This window comes from Pristis pectinata, chromosome 7 (genome assembly GCF_009764475.1).
Source record: "Pristis pectinata isolate sPriPec2 chromosome 7, sPriPec2.1.pri, whole genome shotgun sequence".
Classification (NCBI taxonomy): Eukaryota; Metazoa; Chordata; class Chondrichthyes; order Rhinopristiformes; family Pristidae; genus Pristis; species Pristis pectinata.
In genome coordinates, this window is record NC_067411.1 from 27,760,980 (window position 1) to 27,782,116 (window position 21,137).

A 21,137-nucleotide genomic window follows, 5' to 3' on the forward strand; every position below is an offset into this window, starting at 1 on the left:
CAGAGTGGGAGTGGGATGGGGAATTAAAGTGGCAGCAACAGGAACTCAGGGTCACTCCTACACACTGAACACAGGTGCTCCGTAAAGCAATCCCCCAATCTTCCAATTCTCACGGATTCACAACTCGAGAAAAGAGATGATCCGATGTTTTACCATTTATCATGGAGCCTCGTGTATGCTTGTACTCACGGTCCCACCTTTTCCTTCCTAAAGAGGATCATTCTGTTTGATCAGCGCCAGCAACATGAGCCAGCTCCCCATTCCCCATGCTTCAGCAATGACTGAGTGGGTATTTGACCATGGAGTTGAAACAAAATCTACCAAACCCTCCCCTTCACCAAACACACCACCACACCACCATCCCACACCTCACACATACTCAACACTTCTGTCTCACACACACACCTTCTCCTTATTCCATTAACCACCCCTACACACACTTACACAACATCATCATTTTCAAAAAGTGATTTCATAATATTGTTATTTAAATGATGACATAAAGCAAATGAGTGGAGGTATTATACAAAGAAATTCACTGATGTTAACTTGATGCATGGATAGGCAATTTGCAGATGGCCTCCACAGGAGTAAACAATTGTAACCACATTACTCATCTCAGTCTTGTGTCTTACATCCATCTATCCAATCTATTCTTGAACATCGCCATTACTTCTGCCCCTTCTAAAGCTCTGATGTTTCATTTTAGTCCTGTCACTCTGTGATGTTAACCCTTCAATGACTGAACCCATCATTCAGTCTGTCTGCCTTTAACACATTGGAGCTGTACAAGTGGCCAGTTCTGTTGGTGCCAAAGCTGTGGATTCTGTTCACAATCTTACCACAGGCAGGAGGGGAGGGGTTGGAATGGGGGCAACAGGATGGTCTCGAGTCTTTGAGCTCTTCATGTGACGCTGAAGACGTTGAATCTCCAAGTCTTGTTTCAAAAGGTCAATTTCTGTTTTCAGAGCCCTCATTTTCTGGTTGTTGTCTTTCCATGTTATCTGTACTCGATCTTTCTCATCTTCTACCAGAGAATAAATTTTAACATCCAAGTTATTATTTTTCTTACAATTAACATTAACGCTTGAGATAAGAAACAGTTGAAATAAATTTTATTTTGTACTAAAAATATATTAAACTTATTTACATTAATGTTAATTAAAATAAGTAAAATATAAACCACTTACCTCACTGACCTTATCAATCCAGACTCGTGATCCCATTCACACTAGGCAATGGCTGGTGTAAAGTTGGGGGGGGGGGGGCCAGATGTGAAGTGCAACAGCTCAGAAAATCTGAGCTCCAATCCAGGACTTGCAGCCAGATTCATTGGTAGAGCGGGAGGTGAGATGTGCTGGTACGCAACGCTCAGCTCATTCATGACAGGAGCAGGAACACTCTGACCCACACAATGCTATGAGCCAGCGGTACTCCATAGAACCACTGACTGAGCAGAAGCATGATCGAGGCTAACAGGCAAATGCTCCAGGCCACCCTTAACCTCACCACCTGGGACAAACTGCAGGAAGTTCCTCTCCATTCCATCTGGGTGATCAGATCTGTCCAGTCGATGACTTGGGACCTGAATTCCCTTCAGTCCCAACTTGTAGGTGAGAGGTGAGGGCCAGATACTAGGTCAGCTCTTGATAAACCAGGACCACCCTATGAGGGGGAAGCCTCCAGAGACAGGGTCAGCTCTCAGTAAACCAGGACCACCCTATGAGGGGAAAGCCTCCAGTGCTCCACTCTTCTCTGGGACAAGAACTGGCAAACAATGTCTGACCTTGACCTGGCCTCACACACTTAAGAACTGCAACCCTAGTACTCCCTCTTGAATGTGATTGGGACACAATGGCTGGATCATGATTTACCTAGTCCATGCCTCACTCTTCCCCTGCCCCCATACAATCCTGACAGCCACACTAACCTCAGGGCCCAGGAGGTCTCATGAGCTGGAGGCCTTGAAGCCATGGCTGTCCCTCAAGGCTTGAGTGCCCCATGAGTGGTAATGATGCTCTGTGGCAGGTCCTGAGGCCATGCCCTCTGACCAGTGATGGTTTTTTTTGACAGCTCAATCCCATCAAAGGCTTTCCAATCATTTCTGATCATCAGAAGTCTTTAAAATGGTTGAGGTAAATTTAACTTGCAAAAGTTAAAAAAATATTTATTTAAAAACTCTTAACACTAATTAAAAACTTCAATCAAATGAAGGAAAAACAAGCAAACCATTTATCCTGTTCACCATACTCCTGCCATGGACGCTTAAAGCTGAGGAGTCAGATACAAAGTACATCTGGCTGTGAGAAGAGGGCTGGTCAGGAGGTCAGATAGACCAGCACCTGGTCTACGGTCCCTTCTGTGCTTCCACCTATAGACCACAGTCTTCCCTGCAACCACATGATCCACGCCACTCTGCTGTGATCAGATCACACCTCAGTCTACACAACTCCTTGAGCCGAGCTTGTTGATAAAGATGATAATTACCTGATAATGTTAGTCTTCTCCCCAATGGAAGTCTTCAGTGGTTTTTGCCTTCTTTGGTTTCTTTGTCGCCTCACCTGCAGCTTCAGAATTTCTTCTTCCAGGCGTTGATTTTCTATCTCTGTAGAGATCAGCTCGGAATCCAAATTGCGTCGAAGTGTATCATGCCCTCCTGTCAAACAAGGTGGAGTCACTTTATATACATCGATGGTGGGCGTGTGGGAAGGGGGAGTGGCACCAATAGTTCACAGGAACCCGGAGTTCAGAAATCCACCAAACTCAGGTTGATAGGCTGACTGGAAATCCAGCACACAAGGTCAGAGTAGAGGAGGGAGCTTCAAGGGAAACAGACAGGAGATTAAAGGGTGAGAGACTAGTGATTCTAGTGGGAAGAAACAGAGAGAAAAGAGTCAAAATAATTAATATGGAGAAATAGAATCACTAGGCTGCCCAGCGAAGAAAGGTTTGTGGAAAATCGGGAGCCACACCTGTTGACTCACAGGTAGCTGCGCCTATTCACCCAAAGGAGCCGCACCTGTTGGTCTATGGGCAGCCTCACCTGTTGATCCACAGGTACCTATTGGTCCACATGCACCTGTTAGCCAATGGGAGCAACACCTGTTGTCCACAGGCACCTGTTGGTCTATCAGCACTTGTTGGCCTACAGGAGCCACACTTGTTGGCCCACCGGCACCTGTTGACCTACAGGAGCCACACCAGTTGGTCCACATATCGCCAGCCACTGTCCTCTCCATTTAGCCGCAGTGTGTGTGGTGACTACCAAGCGTAGGTGTTGTCAAGACAAAAACAATTAATCAGATAGGGGTGAGGTGTATGACCTCCTGCAGGGGGGCTCTGAGCGAGCAGACCATTTCATTCCTCTCTCCCACTCTGAGAAGAATCTTGGCTTTCCCTTGGTACAATCTCACCGGGTTAGCTGAGGAAGGGAAGTTGGGGTAAGCTCTTCACACAGCACACCATACAGTGGTTGATTACATGCTGTACTTCAAATTTTCTTCATAGACATAGGTAAATGGTGTTTATGTACAGAGGTCTCTCAGCAGGTGGGAGCCAGTGAAGTAAAACAACAGGCTAATTTCACAGGAATACACCGAATATTAAAAAAAGAGATTGTACAACCAGCCTTGAGCAATTGTACAAAACGTGATCTTAAGGCTCAGCAGCCTAAAATGCCTGACCAACTGATGTACACACTGGCACAATAGGTTGTCAATGTTCCTCACAAGTTAACATCATTTCCACACTCTTGAACCATCAAACAGACTCGTATACACCATACTGTCAGTTCTTTCCTTCCGATGAGTCCTCGGCAGCTTCATCCTCCGTTCCACTTGAAGAGCTTCTGCCAAGAGGTCATGCAACTGCACAAGGATCAGCTGATCATTGCCACCATTCTGCAGGTAGGACAGCCGCAGGGCGCTAGGGGTGGGTGGGGGAGAGGGAAGATAAAGTTCAGATACATGAACAATCACCAAACAAACCAGGCAGAGTATCAGCATCCAATTCCAATGAAAAGTAGGACTGCACCCCTCATATCTGCTACTCTCAGCTACCAATCTCATCCATGCCATCTTTGGAAAAGTAGAGCAAAAGCCAAGACAAATGAGGGTGGGTCAGAGGAAGGATAATCCCAGCTGCTCTTTCTGCACCTCCTGACAATTAGAAACATCCCCAAGGCCAATGGGAAGTTCAAGACATTATCTTTTTGGCAACGATGTGTTGCAGAAGTGGGAGCCACCGAAGAACAAATATTGAAGCTGTACTTGGGATCGTTCATCCAAATGCAACTCAAACTCTGTCAGTCAATTTTCTTCAATAAAACAAAGTAAACAAGTCATGTCCAAAGATTTCAATCCAAACACCTGACATACTTGAGAAATTACAATGTAAGAGCACAAAGACAAACTAGTGAAAATTTAGTGATTTGACTGACATTGAAGTTTTCATGCAAATACAGTGTCAGGCAGGGTTATGGAGTCATACAGCACAGAAACAGACCCTTCAGCCCACTGTGTCCACACTATTTATCTACACTAGTCCCATTTACCCACATTTGGTCTGTAATCTTCTGTGCCTTGGCGATTCACGTATTTGTCCAGTTGCTTCTTGAAAGTTGTGAGGGTACCTGCCCCCAACAGCACCTCAGACATTGTGTTCTAGATTCCAACCATTTTGTGTGAAAACATACCCCCTCAGATCCCTTCTCAACCTTCTAACTTATTTCTATTCCCTCTTGTTTTAGGCAGCACACCAAGGGAAGAAATTTCCTACTACCTACCCCTATCTATGCCTCTCATAATTTTGTACACCTCTATCATGTCACCCCTCAACCTCCTTCACTCAAGGGAAAACAAACCCAGCCTACCCAATCTCTCCTTATAACTGAATTCTCCAATCCAGGCCACCAAGTTTCACAGGCTAGTTTTACTAGAGTTGTTAATTCTCCAAGTCAGAAATTCTAGAAAGGCAGAAAACTTCCAAACATAACCGTGCAATTATTATAAAGGCTCTAGCCACGTTCAAAGTAGCAACAATAATTAAAACTGCCAGAAACACATGGAAATGATTTGTAGAGTCCTTGCGTTTTGCAAATTAAAGTCCTGTTTGGAAGGCAAAAAGTTGTGAAAAATACTTAAGTGTAAAAGCAATGACTAGTATTTATGTAATGAATACATGGTTCACAATAAATATATATCCCTCTAAGACACAAAGACTCAACAGGTAACATGGTCCAACAAGAGTATTAGATCAAAGGGAGATGTTATAAATGTTAAAAGAGCAAAAGCCTGAGAATTAGGGGAAAAAAATCAGAATTCAGAAGATGAAGAGGCAATAAGGGAAGGGAAAGTGGAGTACAGAATATTCTATCACAAACAAAAAACAAATGGGTATGTAAAAAGGAAACATTTTACCAAAATAATATTGGTCCATTATACAGACTGAGACAGGAAAAATATTTTGGCAATAAAAAGATGGCAAAGAAATTAATCAAATATTTTGTGTCACAGAAATAACAATAACCCTTCTGAGAATAGTGAAGAACAGCAGGTCTAGAAGAGCAGTAACAAATTAGGATTAAAGGATGGAAGCATTAATGGAACTGAAAGTTGATAAAACAGTAGGACCTGATGACTGGTATCCCCAGGTTTAAAAGAGGTACTAATGGAGATAATGGACATAATCTTCCAGAATTCCATGGATTCTAGAACAGGCTAGAAGATAGAAAATATAATCTTCCTATTTAAAAAAGTAAGAGAGTAAAGAGAGAACCTTAGATTGTTTAGCCTGACATCAGTAATAGGGAAAATGCTGGAATCTATTGTTAAGTTTGTGGTATCAAGATATTTAGAAAGTAAATAGAGGATTCGGCTGGATCAGCATGCGTATGAAAGGGATAAATTTACCAGAGATTTTGACAAATCTATCAGAGATCTTGAGGTTGTCGCTAACAGAATATATAAGGGGGAACCAGTAGATATTGGTGTTAAAGATGACGATTTAGAAGGCCTTTGATAAGCTGCCACAAAGGAGGTTATTGAACAAAAATTGGAGGACAAGAGAGTTGTTGGGGGTGGTGGGAAATATTGCATTGTGAATGGAGGATTGGTTACTGACAGGAAAGAGTAGGAATAAACAGGCCATTTTCTAGTTAGGAGACTGTGACCCATGGGGTCCATAGAAATTGGTGCTGGGACCCAGATATTCCTCACTGTATCAGAGAATTGGCTTAGAGGAACAAGTGCAAATATGCGGTATTGTGAGTTATGAGGAAGAGGCAGAAAGAGTCTAAGGGGGTCTAGGCAGGCTAAGTGAATGGGTAAAGGCATCACTGGAAATGGGCAAAGGCATCACTAAGTGAATGGCCAATGGCATTGTTAAGAGAATGGGTAAGGGAATTGCTAAGTGAATGGGTAAAAGCATTGCTTAGTGAATGGGCAAGAGCATAGCCAGGGGAAATAATTTGGTGAAATGAGAAGTCATCCACTTTGGCCAAAAAAAATAAAAAAAAGGCAGTTTCTTTTTAAATAGTGAGAGAAGGATGAAAAGTGTGGATTTCAAAGAGCTTGGGTCCCTTGTTCACTAATCAGCATCCCAGTACCCAAGTGCTCAATATTAACATTCTCATTCTTGTGTTTGAATACCTACAAAGCCCTCACTGCTGGCTACCCCTGACCTCCATTAGCCCAACAACCCTTTGCGAAATCGGAATTCCTTCAATTCCAAACTCCTGTAGATTCCCTGCTCCGCTTCTAGTACCAAGGCAGCCATAGGGGTCATAAACTGGAATTCTCCCCATAAACTTATCCACATTCCTCTCTTTAGAACCTTCATTGAAAACTTCCTCTTTAACACATTGATTAGATGCTCCTTCAATATAAACTTCAGTTTTGGTAAAGGCACCATATAAATCTTTGCTCCAGTTGAGTGAATCTTCTTCCATGATTACAGATTACCAGAAAGGCATGGCACACTCCATGTGGTACCTCCATTACTAAGGGGAGTAGGTTTGGAAATGTGTACCTGATTTCAGATGATAGGCTTCCTCCACCATAGAAAGGCACAAAGGTCTGTGCCTGCTGAACAGTTTCCTTTTTCTTTGAGGAGCGTGACTGCAAAGTGCTCTGTCTACTTACAGCTTTATTTTGTCTGCATTAATAAAAATATGAGAATTATTCTCTGAAAACTGCTTGAGAGAGAATGCTTTCTGACAATTAGTGGTTTTCCCAATAACATCAGCATGCCCCACATCATGCACCACCCAACCAAGAAGCTGAAGTCAAAGGCAAGTTGATAGCATGGCTTCACTTGGATAAAGGCAAAGAAATGTTGAATGAAATTCACTAATTGAGATTATGCATTTTACTTGGTTTATCCCAATCCATTCAGTCTGCACAATGCCCAACTAAAGAGAGCCTGTCACATTCCTCCCCTCACCACACTCCACTCTGACAACCCTACTTTGTCTTCCAGCACAAGGCGGACACAGTGAACATAGGATTATGGTACACAAACTATCCACAGTCCTTCTGCCATCCAGGACATCGTGCAATGCCTGAGAGCAAATGGTTTAGAAAACTGGGCCAATTCTCTTTTGGTTTCCTCCTCATTCTCCTTGAACAAACACCCAACTGCAGACCAACTCCTAGCCATTATTTTCTTCCCAGCTTCTTCTGCCAACCAATTAGCAGTGGATCAGCTGAAAGGTGGAAGCCCTTCTATGGATGAAACTTGGGGAAACAGTAAGGACACAGCAGTACACTCCTACAGGAATGTTAAAATCGTATCTTGCACTGAAGGAGAAGATGAATCACCAACAGCAATTTTTATTGCCCAGCCTCAGTTGTCCTGATAAGGTGATTGCCAAAATGGAGCAGGTAATCTAGGCTCGAGACAATTCCACCATTCAATTAAATCATGGGCATTCTTTCCATCAAACCCACTGAATCACCTTTGCTTTGTTTCCTGATACTCAGACCCAACAATAATCTACTAATCAAGGTTTAAAGATTGTGCATGGTTTAACACTTGAGCATGAGTTGCAGGCTCTCCATCACCTTGTATACATTGCAGGTGAAAAAGCATGAGAATTATCAAACTGAAACACAAGTTCTGAAGGAACTTGACAGGGTGGATGAGATGACGTTTATCCTAATGCAAGAATCTATAGCCAGGGGCGCAATTTCAAAGGAAGTCTTTGCCCATATATGGAATTCCCCACTCCAGGGATCTGTAAAGCCAAATCATCGAATGTAGTCAGAGCTGAAATAGACAGATCTATTGGGACAGGAGGGTTATGGGAGCAGCAGTACAGTGGAGCTGAAGGCAAGGTCGGATCAGCCATAGTATTGAATGGCAGAGATGGCTCGAGGAGCCATTAGCCTACTCCTGATCCTTTCTCTTTTAAGTACCTCTTGGTTTCAGTACTAAATAGTCTTGCTTTAATTTTCAGGTATGGCTTCTTACTCTGAATAGTCTTACCAGAGGAAATAATTATCATGTATCCACCCAGTTTTACTTGGGCAGCACTGTGATATACCAGGTAGAGCTGCTGCTGCACAGCACCAATGACCGAGTTTCAATCCTGACTGTGCTGACCATCACCCACCCATTTTCACTAATCCTGTTTTATTCTCCCCACATTCCCATCAACTGGCCCAGAGTTCTATAACCACCTATTACCAGGGGAAATTCAGTGGACTAATTAACTTACCACCCAGCTTATCTTTGGGACATGGGAGGAAACCAGTCACAGGAAGAACACACAAACTCCACACAGACAAGAGCCGAGGTCAGGATTGAACCCAGGTCACTGGAGCTACATGGCAGCAGCACCACCCACTGCAAGACTCCGCCACCTCATGCTCTTCTTCAAAAGACATCTTTTGACCCAAGGTTTGTGTCAACAATAACGCTTTAAGCTTTTAGGAAACTGCATTCAAATTCCTGTATAAACTTCAATGCATTAACCTGAACTCTGGACAAGAGTACTGTACAATGAAATGAAATAAAAACAGAAAATGCTGGAAACACTCAGCAGGTCAGACAGCATCTGTTAAGAGTGAAACAGATACTTCCATCAGAATCGCAGATATCAAATGTTTGTAATTTGTTTCTTTTTTTGATCAGGATCAATTGAAACTATTGCAAATTTGAGACATATTTGATATTGTTAATTGCCAACAAACAATCTGCTGGAAGAACTCACCAGTCGAGCAGCACCTGTGGGGGGAAAGGAATTGTTGACATTTTGGGTTGAAACCCTGCATTGGGACTGGGTTTTGACCTGAAATGTCAGCAATTCCTCTCCCCCCATAGATGCTGCTTGACTGTTGAGTTCTCAGAGCAGAGTGTGTGTTGCTCCAGATTCCAGCATCTGCAGTCTCTTGTGTCTCCATTGTCAACTGCAAAACTGCTTGATGCTATTAATCAATTAATCTGCATTTTCAATTAATCAACACATTTAAATAACCAAAAGAAAAATGCAGACTTCACTTTTATTCAGGCATGTTGTGACCAAAATAGTGGTCATTATTAGCTTCATGGATTAAATCATATGATTGTATATGGGGAAATTATTAAGTTCACGATCTGGCCTGTTACCTGAAAGAGCTGAGAATTCGTTGTAGAACTTGCCTGATTTTCATTACATTTGTTTCAACGGGTTGACAATCAGATCCTGTGCATGGCAAAAAATCTGGCCTGTCCAAAGGAGGATCAAAATGAATCAATGCCCAACACCTTTAAGATTTTTATTGATGCAACATTTTCTCATCAACCTCAAATGCAAAAACGACATAGAGATTTGTGCCGTTTTCCATGTTGGCATTAAATTGAAGAGTAAAATGAATCCTGAGAGGAGACACAACAGACTGCTGATGCCGGAATGTGGAGCAACACACAAAACACTGCAGGGACTCAACAGGTCAGGCAGCATCTATGGAGCGAAGTGGACAGTCGACATTTCAGGTCGAGACCTTTCATCTGGACCTGGATGGGAAATGAATCCTGGGGTTTAATTAGTTTTTCACATGGAGGTGTTTGAGAGGCTTACATTGTGTCCAGCTGTAGGACTTCCAGCTGTTGTTTCATAGACTCCAGGAGCAGCTCATTTTTGTATTCTTGTGCCTTAAGCTCTGCTAACATTTTCTCCACTTGAGAAAAGTTCTTGCTTTTTTCCGACAATTCATTTAACTTTCTCACAATCTCTGTAGTGAAATTAAAAATAATAAACTGAATAGCAATCTCCATGAGACCTTATAGAAAGCCAAAACTACATGGAATGCTTGGGTCAGTAATTCCCCTTCACTGCCTGGCTGAGCTGGTACACTTGGAGGCTGTAGGTTCAAGACAGCACATCTCCTCAGTGCAGTACTGAGGGATAACTGCACTAACAAGGTAGCTTACAAATACACTGAAAGTAGCACTTTGAAATATAATTTTAAACTCTTAATCTGTTGAATGGGACAAAAGTGACTCCATGTAAACTAGCAGCATCTTTTCAGACAAAAGTAGAAAATGCTCAAATATCTAGCAGGACAGGCAGCATCTGTGGAGATAGAAACAAAGTTAATACTTCAGGTTGATGGACCCTTTTATGAAGTTCCACTTTATTGATTGAAATGTACGGCTCAAGACAGAGTTGTAGAAAGATTAATGGGGCCATTGAACATTGGATCAGGTCACAGTTCCAGATTCAACCACTGGATAACTAGACTGGAAGGCAATTCTGACTGTAATTTAAATAATTCTAAATGATGACTAAGTGACATAAACTTAAGCACTTGTAACCATTCTCTATGGAGGCAAGATATTTAAATTATTTAAAGCACAAGGCTTATTTCCAATTCAGGTCTACATTAGTCAAAACAATTCCCAGTGACCCATGTGAAGTGAAACAAATGCAATATTTCTTTATTAAATAGAATTCAAGAGTATTCCTTTATCAAATCTCAAACAGGCTTTGCTGTATATGCTCATTTTGCAGTGATCAGTTTGGTATTACCATTTACCAAATCTCAGGTACCTGCTCTCTGTTCCTCCAGTTCCTTGTTATGCAGTAATATACCATTAACATGTTCTCCATGGTTCTGTGCCAGATTCTGCAAATGATTCTTGTGTTCTTGCATCCACTGCTCTCTGGGGGTGGGATCATCCTGAGAGTTAAGGTAAGAGGTTTGAAAACTGAGCAAAATATGACTCTAGTACTTTTAATAACAGGTTACCTTTGGCCAAAAGGAACAATCTCTGTCATATAATGGTTGTATATGGATTTGGATCCACAGTAGACACTTACAGTAATACCAAAAGCAGGCACACAATTTCAGGGAACAATGCTACTACCCTTTGTTACCTCCCAACTACCGTTAATTACCATCCTACATTACAATGATGAAATTACTGCAAAGTGATTTGAGAGACTCTGAAAGCTACCACACTGCAAGTTCTTTGTTCCTCCTAATGTTGAAGCTCCACAGTGTTTGGATGGAAAACTGTGTTTCACCAATGCTGGTCAACCAGGTCCAGGAGACATCTACCATTTGACCGTCATCGAAAAAGGTCTCCATCCTGATGCCTGCTCCATCACAGAGACACCTAAAGGGCTGCTCTCATGACCACGTCATACAGACAGGTCCTTTGGCCCACCCCGTCCACACCAATAACCCATCGAACTAATTCCATTTACCACCACTTGGTCCATACCATCTATACCTTGGCAATTCAAATGCCTGTCTAGATACTTTTTAAATTTTGTCAGAGTAGTTCTCTCTATGATCCTCTCAGGCAGTGGTTCCAACTCTCTTCTTCCAGCTTCTTACTCCTTGCCTTAAACCTATGCCCTCTGGTTATAGACACTACTGCTATGAGAGAAAGTTTACTGCTGTCTACTATATCTATGCCTCTCTTAATTTTGTACACCTCTATCAGGTTCTCTAAAGAGATTATATCCCCTAGTTCTAGTCTCACCTACCAGTGGAAACAACCTTCCTGCCTCTATCTTTTCTATTCCTTTAATAATTTTATATGTTCTATAGGATCCCCTCTCATTCTTCTGAATTCCAGCGAGTATAGTCCCAGGCAACTCAATCTCTCCTCATAGGCTAACCCCTCATCTCTAGAATCAACTTGGTGAACCTCTTCTGCACTGCCTCCAAAGCCAGTGTATCTCTCCTCAAGTAGGGAGACCAGAACTGCACACAGGTGCGGCCTCACCAGTACCCGTTACAGTTGCAGCAACCCAACCTTTTCCGATTCATGCACAAGCACTCCTGAGTTCCCCTGCACAACAGCAAGCTGCAATCGTTCACCATTTAAATAATAATCTGATCTTCTATTTTCCTTCCAAGTGGATGACCTCGCATTTACCAACATTGTACTCCATCTGCCAGACCCTTGCCCACTCACTTAACCTATCTATATTGGTATTGGTTTATTATTGTCACTTGTACCGAGGTACAGTGAAAAGCTTGTCTTACAAACCCATCGTACAGGTCAATTCGTTACACAGTGCAGTTACATTGAGTCAGTACAGAGTGCATTGATGTAGTTCAGGTAAAAACAATAACAGTGCAGAGTAATGTGTCACAGCTACAAAGAAAGTGCAGTGCAATAAGGTGCGAGGTCACAACAAGGTAGATAGTGAGGTCATAGTCCAGCTCATTGTATAAGGGAACTGTTCAATAGTCTTATCACAGTGGGGTAGAAGCTGTCCTTAAGTCTGGTGGTACGTGCCTTCAGGCTCCTGTATCTTCTACCCGATGGAAGAGGAGAGAAGAGAGAATGTCCTGGGTGGGTGGGGTCTTTGATTATGCTGGCTGCTTCACCAAGACAGTGAGAGTAAAGACAGAGTCCAAGGAGGGGAGGCTGGTGTCCGTAATGCGCTGGGCTGTGTCTACAACTCTCTGTAGTTTCTTGCGGTCCTGGGCAGAGCAGTTGCCATACCAAGCCGTGATACATCCAGATAGGAACAACATTAGCCACCTTCCAGTCTTTGGGAACTTCACCAGTGGCTAATGATAAGAAAAAATCTTCGCAAGGGTCTCTGCAATTTCTCCTCTAGCCTCCAAAAAAAGTCCTAGGATGCACTCGGTCAGGCCCTGGAGATTTATCCATCTTAGTGCACTGTAAGGCTGCAAATACCTCCTATGAATATGAATATTCTCCAAAACATCTCCTCTTGACCAACCATAATTTCCTCCTCAGTAAACACCGAAGAGAAATATTTGTTAAAATCCCACCCATCTCCTGCAGCTCAAGACACAGGGCAGCCCTGCTGATCTCTAAGGGGACCTACACCCTCCCTGACCACCCTTTTACTCTAATACATTTATAGAATCTCTTAGGATTTTCCTTAACCTTACCTGCCGGATCCATCTCATACCCTCTCTTTGCCCTCCTGAGTTCCCCCTTAAGAGTACTCTTAATCTTTTTATAATCATCAAGGGATTCACTCGTCCCTGACCTCCTAAACACGATGTGTGCTTCCTTCTTTTTCTTGACCAGAGCCTCAATATCTCTCATCAGCCAAGGTTCCCTGAACTTGCCAGGTTTACCCTTCACCCTAACAGGAACATACTGCTCCTGGACTCTTGATAGCACACTCTTAAAAGCCTCCCACTTGCCACTCGCTCCTTTCCCTTCAAAAGCTCTCCCAATCGACCTCTGTTAGATCCTGCCTAATTCCCTCAAAGTTTAGTGTCCCTCAAGCTCCAGTTTAGGACCCAACCTGTGGACCTTTCCTATCCTTTTCCATCACTATCTTAAAACTAATAGAATATGGTCACTAGAGCCAAAGTACTCCCTGCCTGCCACTTCCATTACCTGCCTTACCTCATTCCCTAAGAGAAGGTCCAGTATTGCACCATCCCGAGTAGGGCCCTCTATATATTGACTAAGGAAACTTTTTTGGACACATTTCACAAATTCCACCCCATCCAGGCCCTTAACACTCTGGGTAGTCCAGTCAATATCAGGGAAATTAAGTCTCCCACAAATACAAACCCTATTATTCTTGCAACTAGTTATAGCAGTGGAAGCTCTTCCCAGCTTCCTAGCTGTAGCCAGATTCGATTACAGTTATCACCAGGAACTACAGGTTTCAAACCTTGGAGCTTTAGAAAAGTTTCAGAGGGACATCCAATAAAGTCCAATTGTCAACTTGAAGTTTCAACATGACTAAATAGTCTCTAAGTTATAAGTGAAGCAATGAACAATAATGATTGCACATTTTTAAAAAACTAGCCAAAAGCATAAAACCATCCAGGTGCACCTGAATGCACAAAAAAGACAAACATGAAACTTTAATGATAATTGGCATGTAATATTTAATGAGGTATCATAAAGGTATAATGAATTAAAATGTCAACTTCTTTCCACAACAGTACTCTAGTCAGTTCTCATTCAGCTTTGGATTTGGTCTAAGTTTAAGATCATTAGTTAAACTGAATTTTTGATTAATTCATCCTATAATTCTCAATCTGCTTCATCTTTGGTTGATTTTACCAGTGGAAATAATGGGCATAGGGAGACTGAAACTGTTTTCATCGGAAAGTAAAGACCAAGAGAGGTCTTTAAAAATGACAAAAAGATTTCAACAGGAATGATATGTATAGGCAGTGACTCCCCCCACTCAACAAAGAGGCACACATAAAACGACTAATTAAGATTTGAAGAATTTCTTGTACACAGGTAATGGAAAGACGGGCTTTGCTGCCACTGGCCAGGTTGAAGCAGGTGGAACCAACATACTTAAACAAGTCTTATTGCACACAGTAAGTAGAAGGAAGTTGAGGGTGACAGGAGCAGTCTGGTAAGAGATCCTCGATGACTTAGTAACACTCACAGATACCAATGGCCTTTTGTGGTCTGAATGTTCAAAGCAATTCTATGTAAAGCTGTGTTTGGCTGTTTTTCCTGATGTTTGGTTAATTGGCACCCTCAGCATAATAGTGAAGCATTTGCCAGAAGTTCTTTGGTAAAATCCTTCCCTTCCTTCTTCCTCTTTAACCTCACCTTTCTCCCTCCTTCCCCCTTTCCACAATTCTCCATGTTTTCACTTCTTCTCTTTCCTATTCTCCACCTCAGCTGCTCCATCCACACCTTTCCCATTCCTTGCTCCCAACAACTTTTCCTCTCTACACGAGGATCAACACCTCATTTTTCATCTGGGTGTGTTGCAGTCTGCAGGACTTGAAGCTGAATTCTCCAAATTCATGTAACTTGCTCTTACCTTCTGATTGCATCAGGACTGACATCCCGCTTCCATTTTTCCTTCATTTGCATATTCAGGCTTGCTGGGCATGCCCCAGTAGGCCAGACTGTTCATCACCCAGACTTCACAATACTTGCAACACATTCCACAGACAAAGGAGCTTCACTGCCCATTTAATGTCCGTCCATCATTTCACCCCATCGCAGACATTCCCTCCGTCCCACCCATTGTCCTCCCCCACCTTGTCTGCTACCCAGACTAACTTGTTTTCTCTCTGTCAGTTCTGATGAAGGGCCTTCGACTGTTTCTCTTTCCACAGATGGTGCCCGGCTTGCTGGGCCTTTCTGGCGATTTTTGTTTTTATTTCAGATTTCCTGCATCTGCAGTTTTTTTTTATCCCCCTTCCTTCTTCCTCTTCTTCAGCACTGCCCTGCACTCCCATTGAGTTGTCCTGCCACTCATTTCACCATGTGATATACAGGAAAGCCTGCAATTACAGATTAAACTTAAACCTCGAGTCTATGTCAGTCGACAATTTGAGTGTAATTTCAGCCTAAAATGGGAGGCTGCAATTTCCCTTCAAAGGATGTAGCTGCATCTCTTGAAAGTTACCTGGTCAAATGTTATCTGATTGTAAAAATACCAGATTATCATTCATTAACCTCCTCTCAGTCTCATCCAGTTCTGCCAAGACTTCTCGCTCCTCCATTTCGCGGCTGCTTTCTTTGCTCCTCATGACGACGCCTGTAGTCCTTCAGCTGATCAAGCTGTTGTTAAAGGAAAACATTAAGTGGAAAGTAATGAAAAACGGAGGAAAAGGGAAAAGGAAGGAAGCTAATTTGTACATAAAAGGTCCTTCAAAGATCAGTGAACTAATTGACAAGTTATTTGTTTTTGGATGGTAAGGAATAAATGTTGGACAAAGTCCTGCTCTTTGAATATTGCCGGTGGATCAGTTATTCCCATCTAAAAGGGCAACCAAAGAATAAACCAGCATTCCAGCACCTGCAGTCTCTTGTGTCTCCAGGGATGTAACCCCATCTCTGCATGAAAAAATGTTTGGACGGTCATCAAAAAGTTAGATTGTTCAAGTTTGAGGGAGTAAAGTAGCAGCCTGCAATGGGATAACATGCATTGAAGGTTAGGTATATCAAGATAAGAAGCTCTTGCATGCTAATGCGGATGGTACACTGCTAATAATATCCTCAGAACTGGAAGCACATTACCCTGGAATAAGGCTGATTTCCATAATGGAACACCTGTCATCTACTAAAAGAGTCCAGTATTTTGTGAACCTATTTTAAGCTGCCACTAAGTGCTGGAAGCTTGTTCACAGGGTCTTTGAAGTTTAAGCTTAACTTTGCTTAGATATACTTTATTCTTGGATACTGAATTTCACCCAGAGATTTTACTGCGAAGGGAACTCAAACAAAAAGTAAAACAGGCATTTATTCCCTCAGCAGATTACAAATGGATTTGCACCCAATGATGTACTTCTGAAGTGGTGTAATGTAGGAAGATTCTTCACAAAACTACACATGCTCACATTAATAAACATGTTTGCAAGAATCTTCAAGTGCTTGCAAAATTTGCAGTGCTTAATGGCATGATATTCATCACCATGTGAAGAGCGACTGGGTAGACTAAGGCAGTATTCTCTAGAGTTCAGAACAATTGGAGAGATCATTGAAGCTTACAAGATTCTTATAGGGCTCATCAGGATGGACGCAGTGAGAATATTTCCTTTGACTGAGGAGTCTAGAACCAAAAATTCACAGCTTCAGAATAATGGAAAGGTCATTTAGGATTATGAGGAGAGATTTCTTCATTCAGTGTTTGATGAATGCATGGGCTGAAGAGGTTTAGTCATTGTTTGCATTCCAGAATGGTGATTGATTAAGGAACTGCAGTTAATGCAGGAAAACGGTGCAGAGCTAAGAAGATCAACCATTATCATGATGAATGGCAGAGCAGAAAATCAAAGCCCCAGATGGCCAACCCCTGCTGGACTAGAGGTTGAGACTCTCTAGTCCAGCACCCTGGGGACCTGGACTGGTGCCAGACCACGGGAAATCCAAACCACAGAAATTGCTCCCAATCATCTTTCTCTGAGCAGGGAAAATCGTTCTTTTTAAGTATGGTCACTCCCTGCGTCACGTAAGGGTTCCAAGATGACACTAAAATAGGTGGTGTCATTGACAGTGAAGATGGTTATCAGGATTTACAGAGGGATCTTGATCAGCTGGATAAATGGGCTGAGGAATGGCAAATGGAGTTTAATTCAAATAAGTGTGAGATGTTGCACTTTGGAAGACAAATAAGGGTAGGACTTTCACAGTGAACGGTAGGGCCTCTGGGGAGTGCTGTAGAACAGAGGTGCCATGGAGTTCAGGTACATGGTTCCCTGCATTTGCAGGTAGACAGGGTGGTGAATAAGGCTTTTGGCATGCTGGCCTTCATCAGTCACGGCACGGAGTATAAAAGTTGGGATGTTATATTGCAGTTGTATAAGATGTTGGTGAGGCTGCATTTGGAATAGGAATCTGCTATAGGAAAGATGCCATTAAGCTGGAAAGAGTGCAGAGTAGATTTATGAAGATGTTCCCGGGACTCGAGGGACTGAGTTATGGAGAGAGGTTGAGCAGCTTGGGATTTTATTCATTGGTGTGTAGGAGAATGAGGGGTGATCTTATAGAGGTGTATAAAATCACGAGGAGCGTAGATAGGGTGAATGCACATGGTCTTTTTCCCAGGGATGGGGAATCAAGAACTAGAGGACATAAGTTTAGGGTGAGAGGGGTAAGATTTAATAGGAACCTGAGGGGCAACTTTTGCACCCAGAGGGTGCTCAGTATACGGAATGAGCTGCCAGAGGAAGTGGTTGAGGCAGGTACATTAACCACATTTAAAAGGCACTTGGATAGGTACATGGATAGGAAAGGTTCAGAGGGATATGGGCCAAACATGGGTAAATGGGACGAGCTTGGATGGGACTCTTGGTTGGAATGGATCAGATGGGCTGAAGGGCCTGTTTCTGTGCTGTATGCCTCTATATGATTCTATAACTGTTCGCAAGTCAGAAACACTGTCAGCTGAGATTGCAAAAGTTGCACTAGTAGGTTAATTAGCTAAAGGTTAGTACAGATCTTAGTTAACTTTTGAGCTGAGTTAAATCTTAGAGCTGGATAATTAGTACAGATCTGCACTACAGACTTATTACATGTCGGACCATGGGAGATGCTGGACCACAGAATGAGAGTTCAACCTGTGTTACGTTCTTTTCGTATTGTTGTGCCCTCCTGCCCGGTGGTAGTCTGGTCTTGGTGGCACTGAGGGAGATGCTGGCATTGAGATCTCAATCTGCTTTTACATTTTGGAAGTAAAGATCTGGTCATTATAACGGCACAGTAGCAACAACAGGATTCACCTGGGCTGATACTGGAAAGTCAATAATTATTACAGAATGGGTTAGGGAGGTTCAGTGCTCAGAATTCCAAGTTCTGAAAGGGCAGAAGTGGGTGTGATATTGTTGGGAGTGGTCTTTACCCTAAAGGACGGGGGATCTGAAAACCAAGTGCCTGTCACCCAATGTTATCACCAATTTGTTGAAGTCTCTGTGAGAACTGGACCTGTTCCCGGCTGAAGCAAAGATCACCTCAGATGGTAGTTGTGTCCAATCCATTAAATACATTCAAGGAATTAGTTGTAGTGCCAATGGCCAAAGGGATCAAGGGAGAGTGCAGGAGCAGGGGCTGAATTGGAATGATCAGGCATGATTGGCCGGGTGGGTTCAAAATGCCAAAGACTCCTGCCCCTGATTTCAATGTTTAAATTGGCTGCAGAGGGATGTTCCAATACGCTTTCACTAACTGGAACAGAGTTTTAACTGTACTTGTTGCCTCTGTCAGGAGGTGACGTTATTCTGAGTGGGACTGAGTGTGTGTGGGACTGTGGGACAGGCAGGTTGGGCCAGCGCCTCTCTGTCCTTCTCCTCGTTCGTTGGACGCTAGAAAGTCATTATTCACACAGGTCAAAATATGATGCAAACCCGTGGATTCCTTAAACAATAAAATGCTCTGAGTATCTACGATGTAGTAAACCAAGCCGCATGGTGCTTTATTTACTAAAGCGCCGGTCCATAGCAACCAGCTTTTACTTCCAAACGCTGTCCACATGCAGATTGTTCAAGTCGAGGAGTTGCAGTAAACATTGCCTTGTTGCCGGGTTTCAGGATTTGGGCATTCAAAGCACAACACTCCATCAGAAACATTGAACTGCAGAAACTTATAACCAAATAATCGCCTGCCACTACTCGGTACCGAAAAAGTCTGAGGATCAAGCGTAGTTCGGAATGCATAATTAAAGCACTACAAATGGGAGCGTGTCGATCACTATAGCAAAGGAAACGTTTGCATCACATTCTGTTTAATTTTCGTTACTAAATGGAGCAGTGATCTGTGTTTGACCCTGTGACACTGAATATTCCAGCCAAGACAAGGGAAACTTACTGTAACTGTTAACGCGTTGCGCTAACTCTCAGCAATGGTAGAAAGATTAATTAGCGTGTTGTGGCCTTAGTGCTACTGAACAAAAAAAGACTCGTTATAAGCATTTAGGGAAAACCTACCACACTTTCTGGGGTTTTGGTCACTAATCCTCTTCCAATCTCGGTCCCGATGCAAAACTTCTCCCTGTGCTTTGAAGCAAGGACAGGGATTTAAAGGTCATGTTGCAGCTGGAAAACCTCAAGTACCTGGGCGTCATCTTGAGTCCAAATAACAAGCGAGTCAAACTGGCACCTGGATGGGGAGCGGTGAGCATGCCAACTAGTGGCGGGACTGGGTTGTGCGGACTCAAAGCAGGAACCGTGAGGTTTAGAGGGGTTCTGGAACTGACAAATACAGTGAAGAACCCGTTGTTCTATGAGCAATAGATGCTCACACAGCCAGGTCCCACAAACAGCAAATCAAGACCAGTATCCAGTTATTTCACGCTGGCAGTGTTGAATAGGGGAATAAATACATAAAATAACTTGTACTTCCAGAGCCTTAAAATATTTAAGCCAAATATTTCAGGGAAAACTCAGGCGGTGCCCCAGGATCTTTTCCATCCACTAGAGGGAGCAGTTGGAACGTCAAAACTGGTTGCCTTTCTCCGAGGTTAAAAACCTAACGCAGTATAACAGCAAACTATGGAGAAAACCTAACATTTATAACTGACCCTATTCCTCTCTCTAAATTTAACCCGTTTAATGCATTTCTAAAATTAATTATTACAATAATTTCTTCGTCTAATACAAAAGATGATAAAAACACAAATTTAAGCCACATTTTGAATTTGAATATTAAATTATAATACAGTACAGAAACCAAACAACAGGAGGCAAATTTCAATCAGAATACTTAAAGTGTACATTGATTTACATCTGTGGGCTTGAACAGTTGAAAAGCAAAGAACCTTTTTTTAAAAAAGAGTGCTTCACATGAAAGGATGCAGTTTTAAAAAATGAAATATGAAACTAAATTCAATTAGTTTGGAAAGAATTGATATTAATTTGACAAAAGAAATTTAAAAAGTACAAGAAATGTAATTGCAATTAAGAACATTAAGTTAAATTGATGCCAGCTTTTTGAGTTCAAACTAAAATATCAGGATTGGAAAAGATTGTGAAATTTAAACACATGGAAGTCTACTGAATGACATCAAAAGAACATTTATAATTATTCAATGAAATATTTAAATGGAAAGATTATAATTTTAAGATCCATTCGGTTGGATGGAAAAGAGCTTGTGTTTACACATTGCATTTAACAACCTTCAATAAATATCAAGAGCTTCACAGCAAATAAAGAACTTGAGTATATAATCATCAACTTAAGGACTTACACATGAACGTGACCATACCTAGATCTTTTGTTTTATA

At 42.3% G+C, this 21,137-nt stretch overlaps 1 protein-coding gene across 1 annotated transcript; it reads right to left on the reverse strand.

Moving 5' to 3' along the window:
* Nucleotides 1–886: 886 nt before the first annotated feature.
* LOC127572746 (uncharacterized) lies at nt 887–19,984 on the reverse strand. Its single transcript, XM_052020334.1, has 8 exons — nt 19,842–19,984; nt 15,827–15,981; nt 11,030–11,159; nt 10,058–10,211; nt 7,027–7,152; nt 3,785–3,924; nt 2,488–2,656; nt 887–1,027 (listed from the first exon to the last, which is right to left on the reverse strand). The coding sequence occupies exons 2-8, from the start codon at nt 15,866–15,868 to the stop codon at nt 1,021–1,023; spliced, it is 768 nt and encodes a 255-aa protein (XP_051876294.1). The 5' UTR covers nt 15,869–15,981; nt 19,842–19,984; the 3' UTR covers nt 887–1,020.
* Between the last annotated feature and the right edge of the window lie 1,153 nt (nt 19,985–21,137).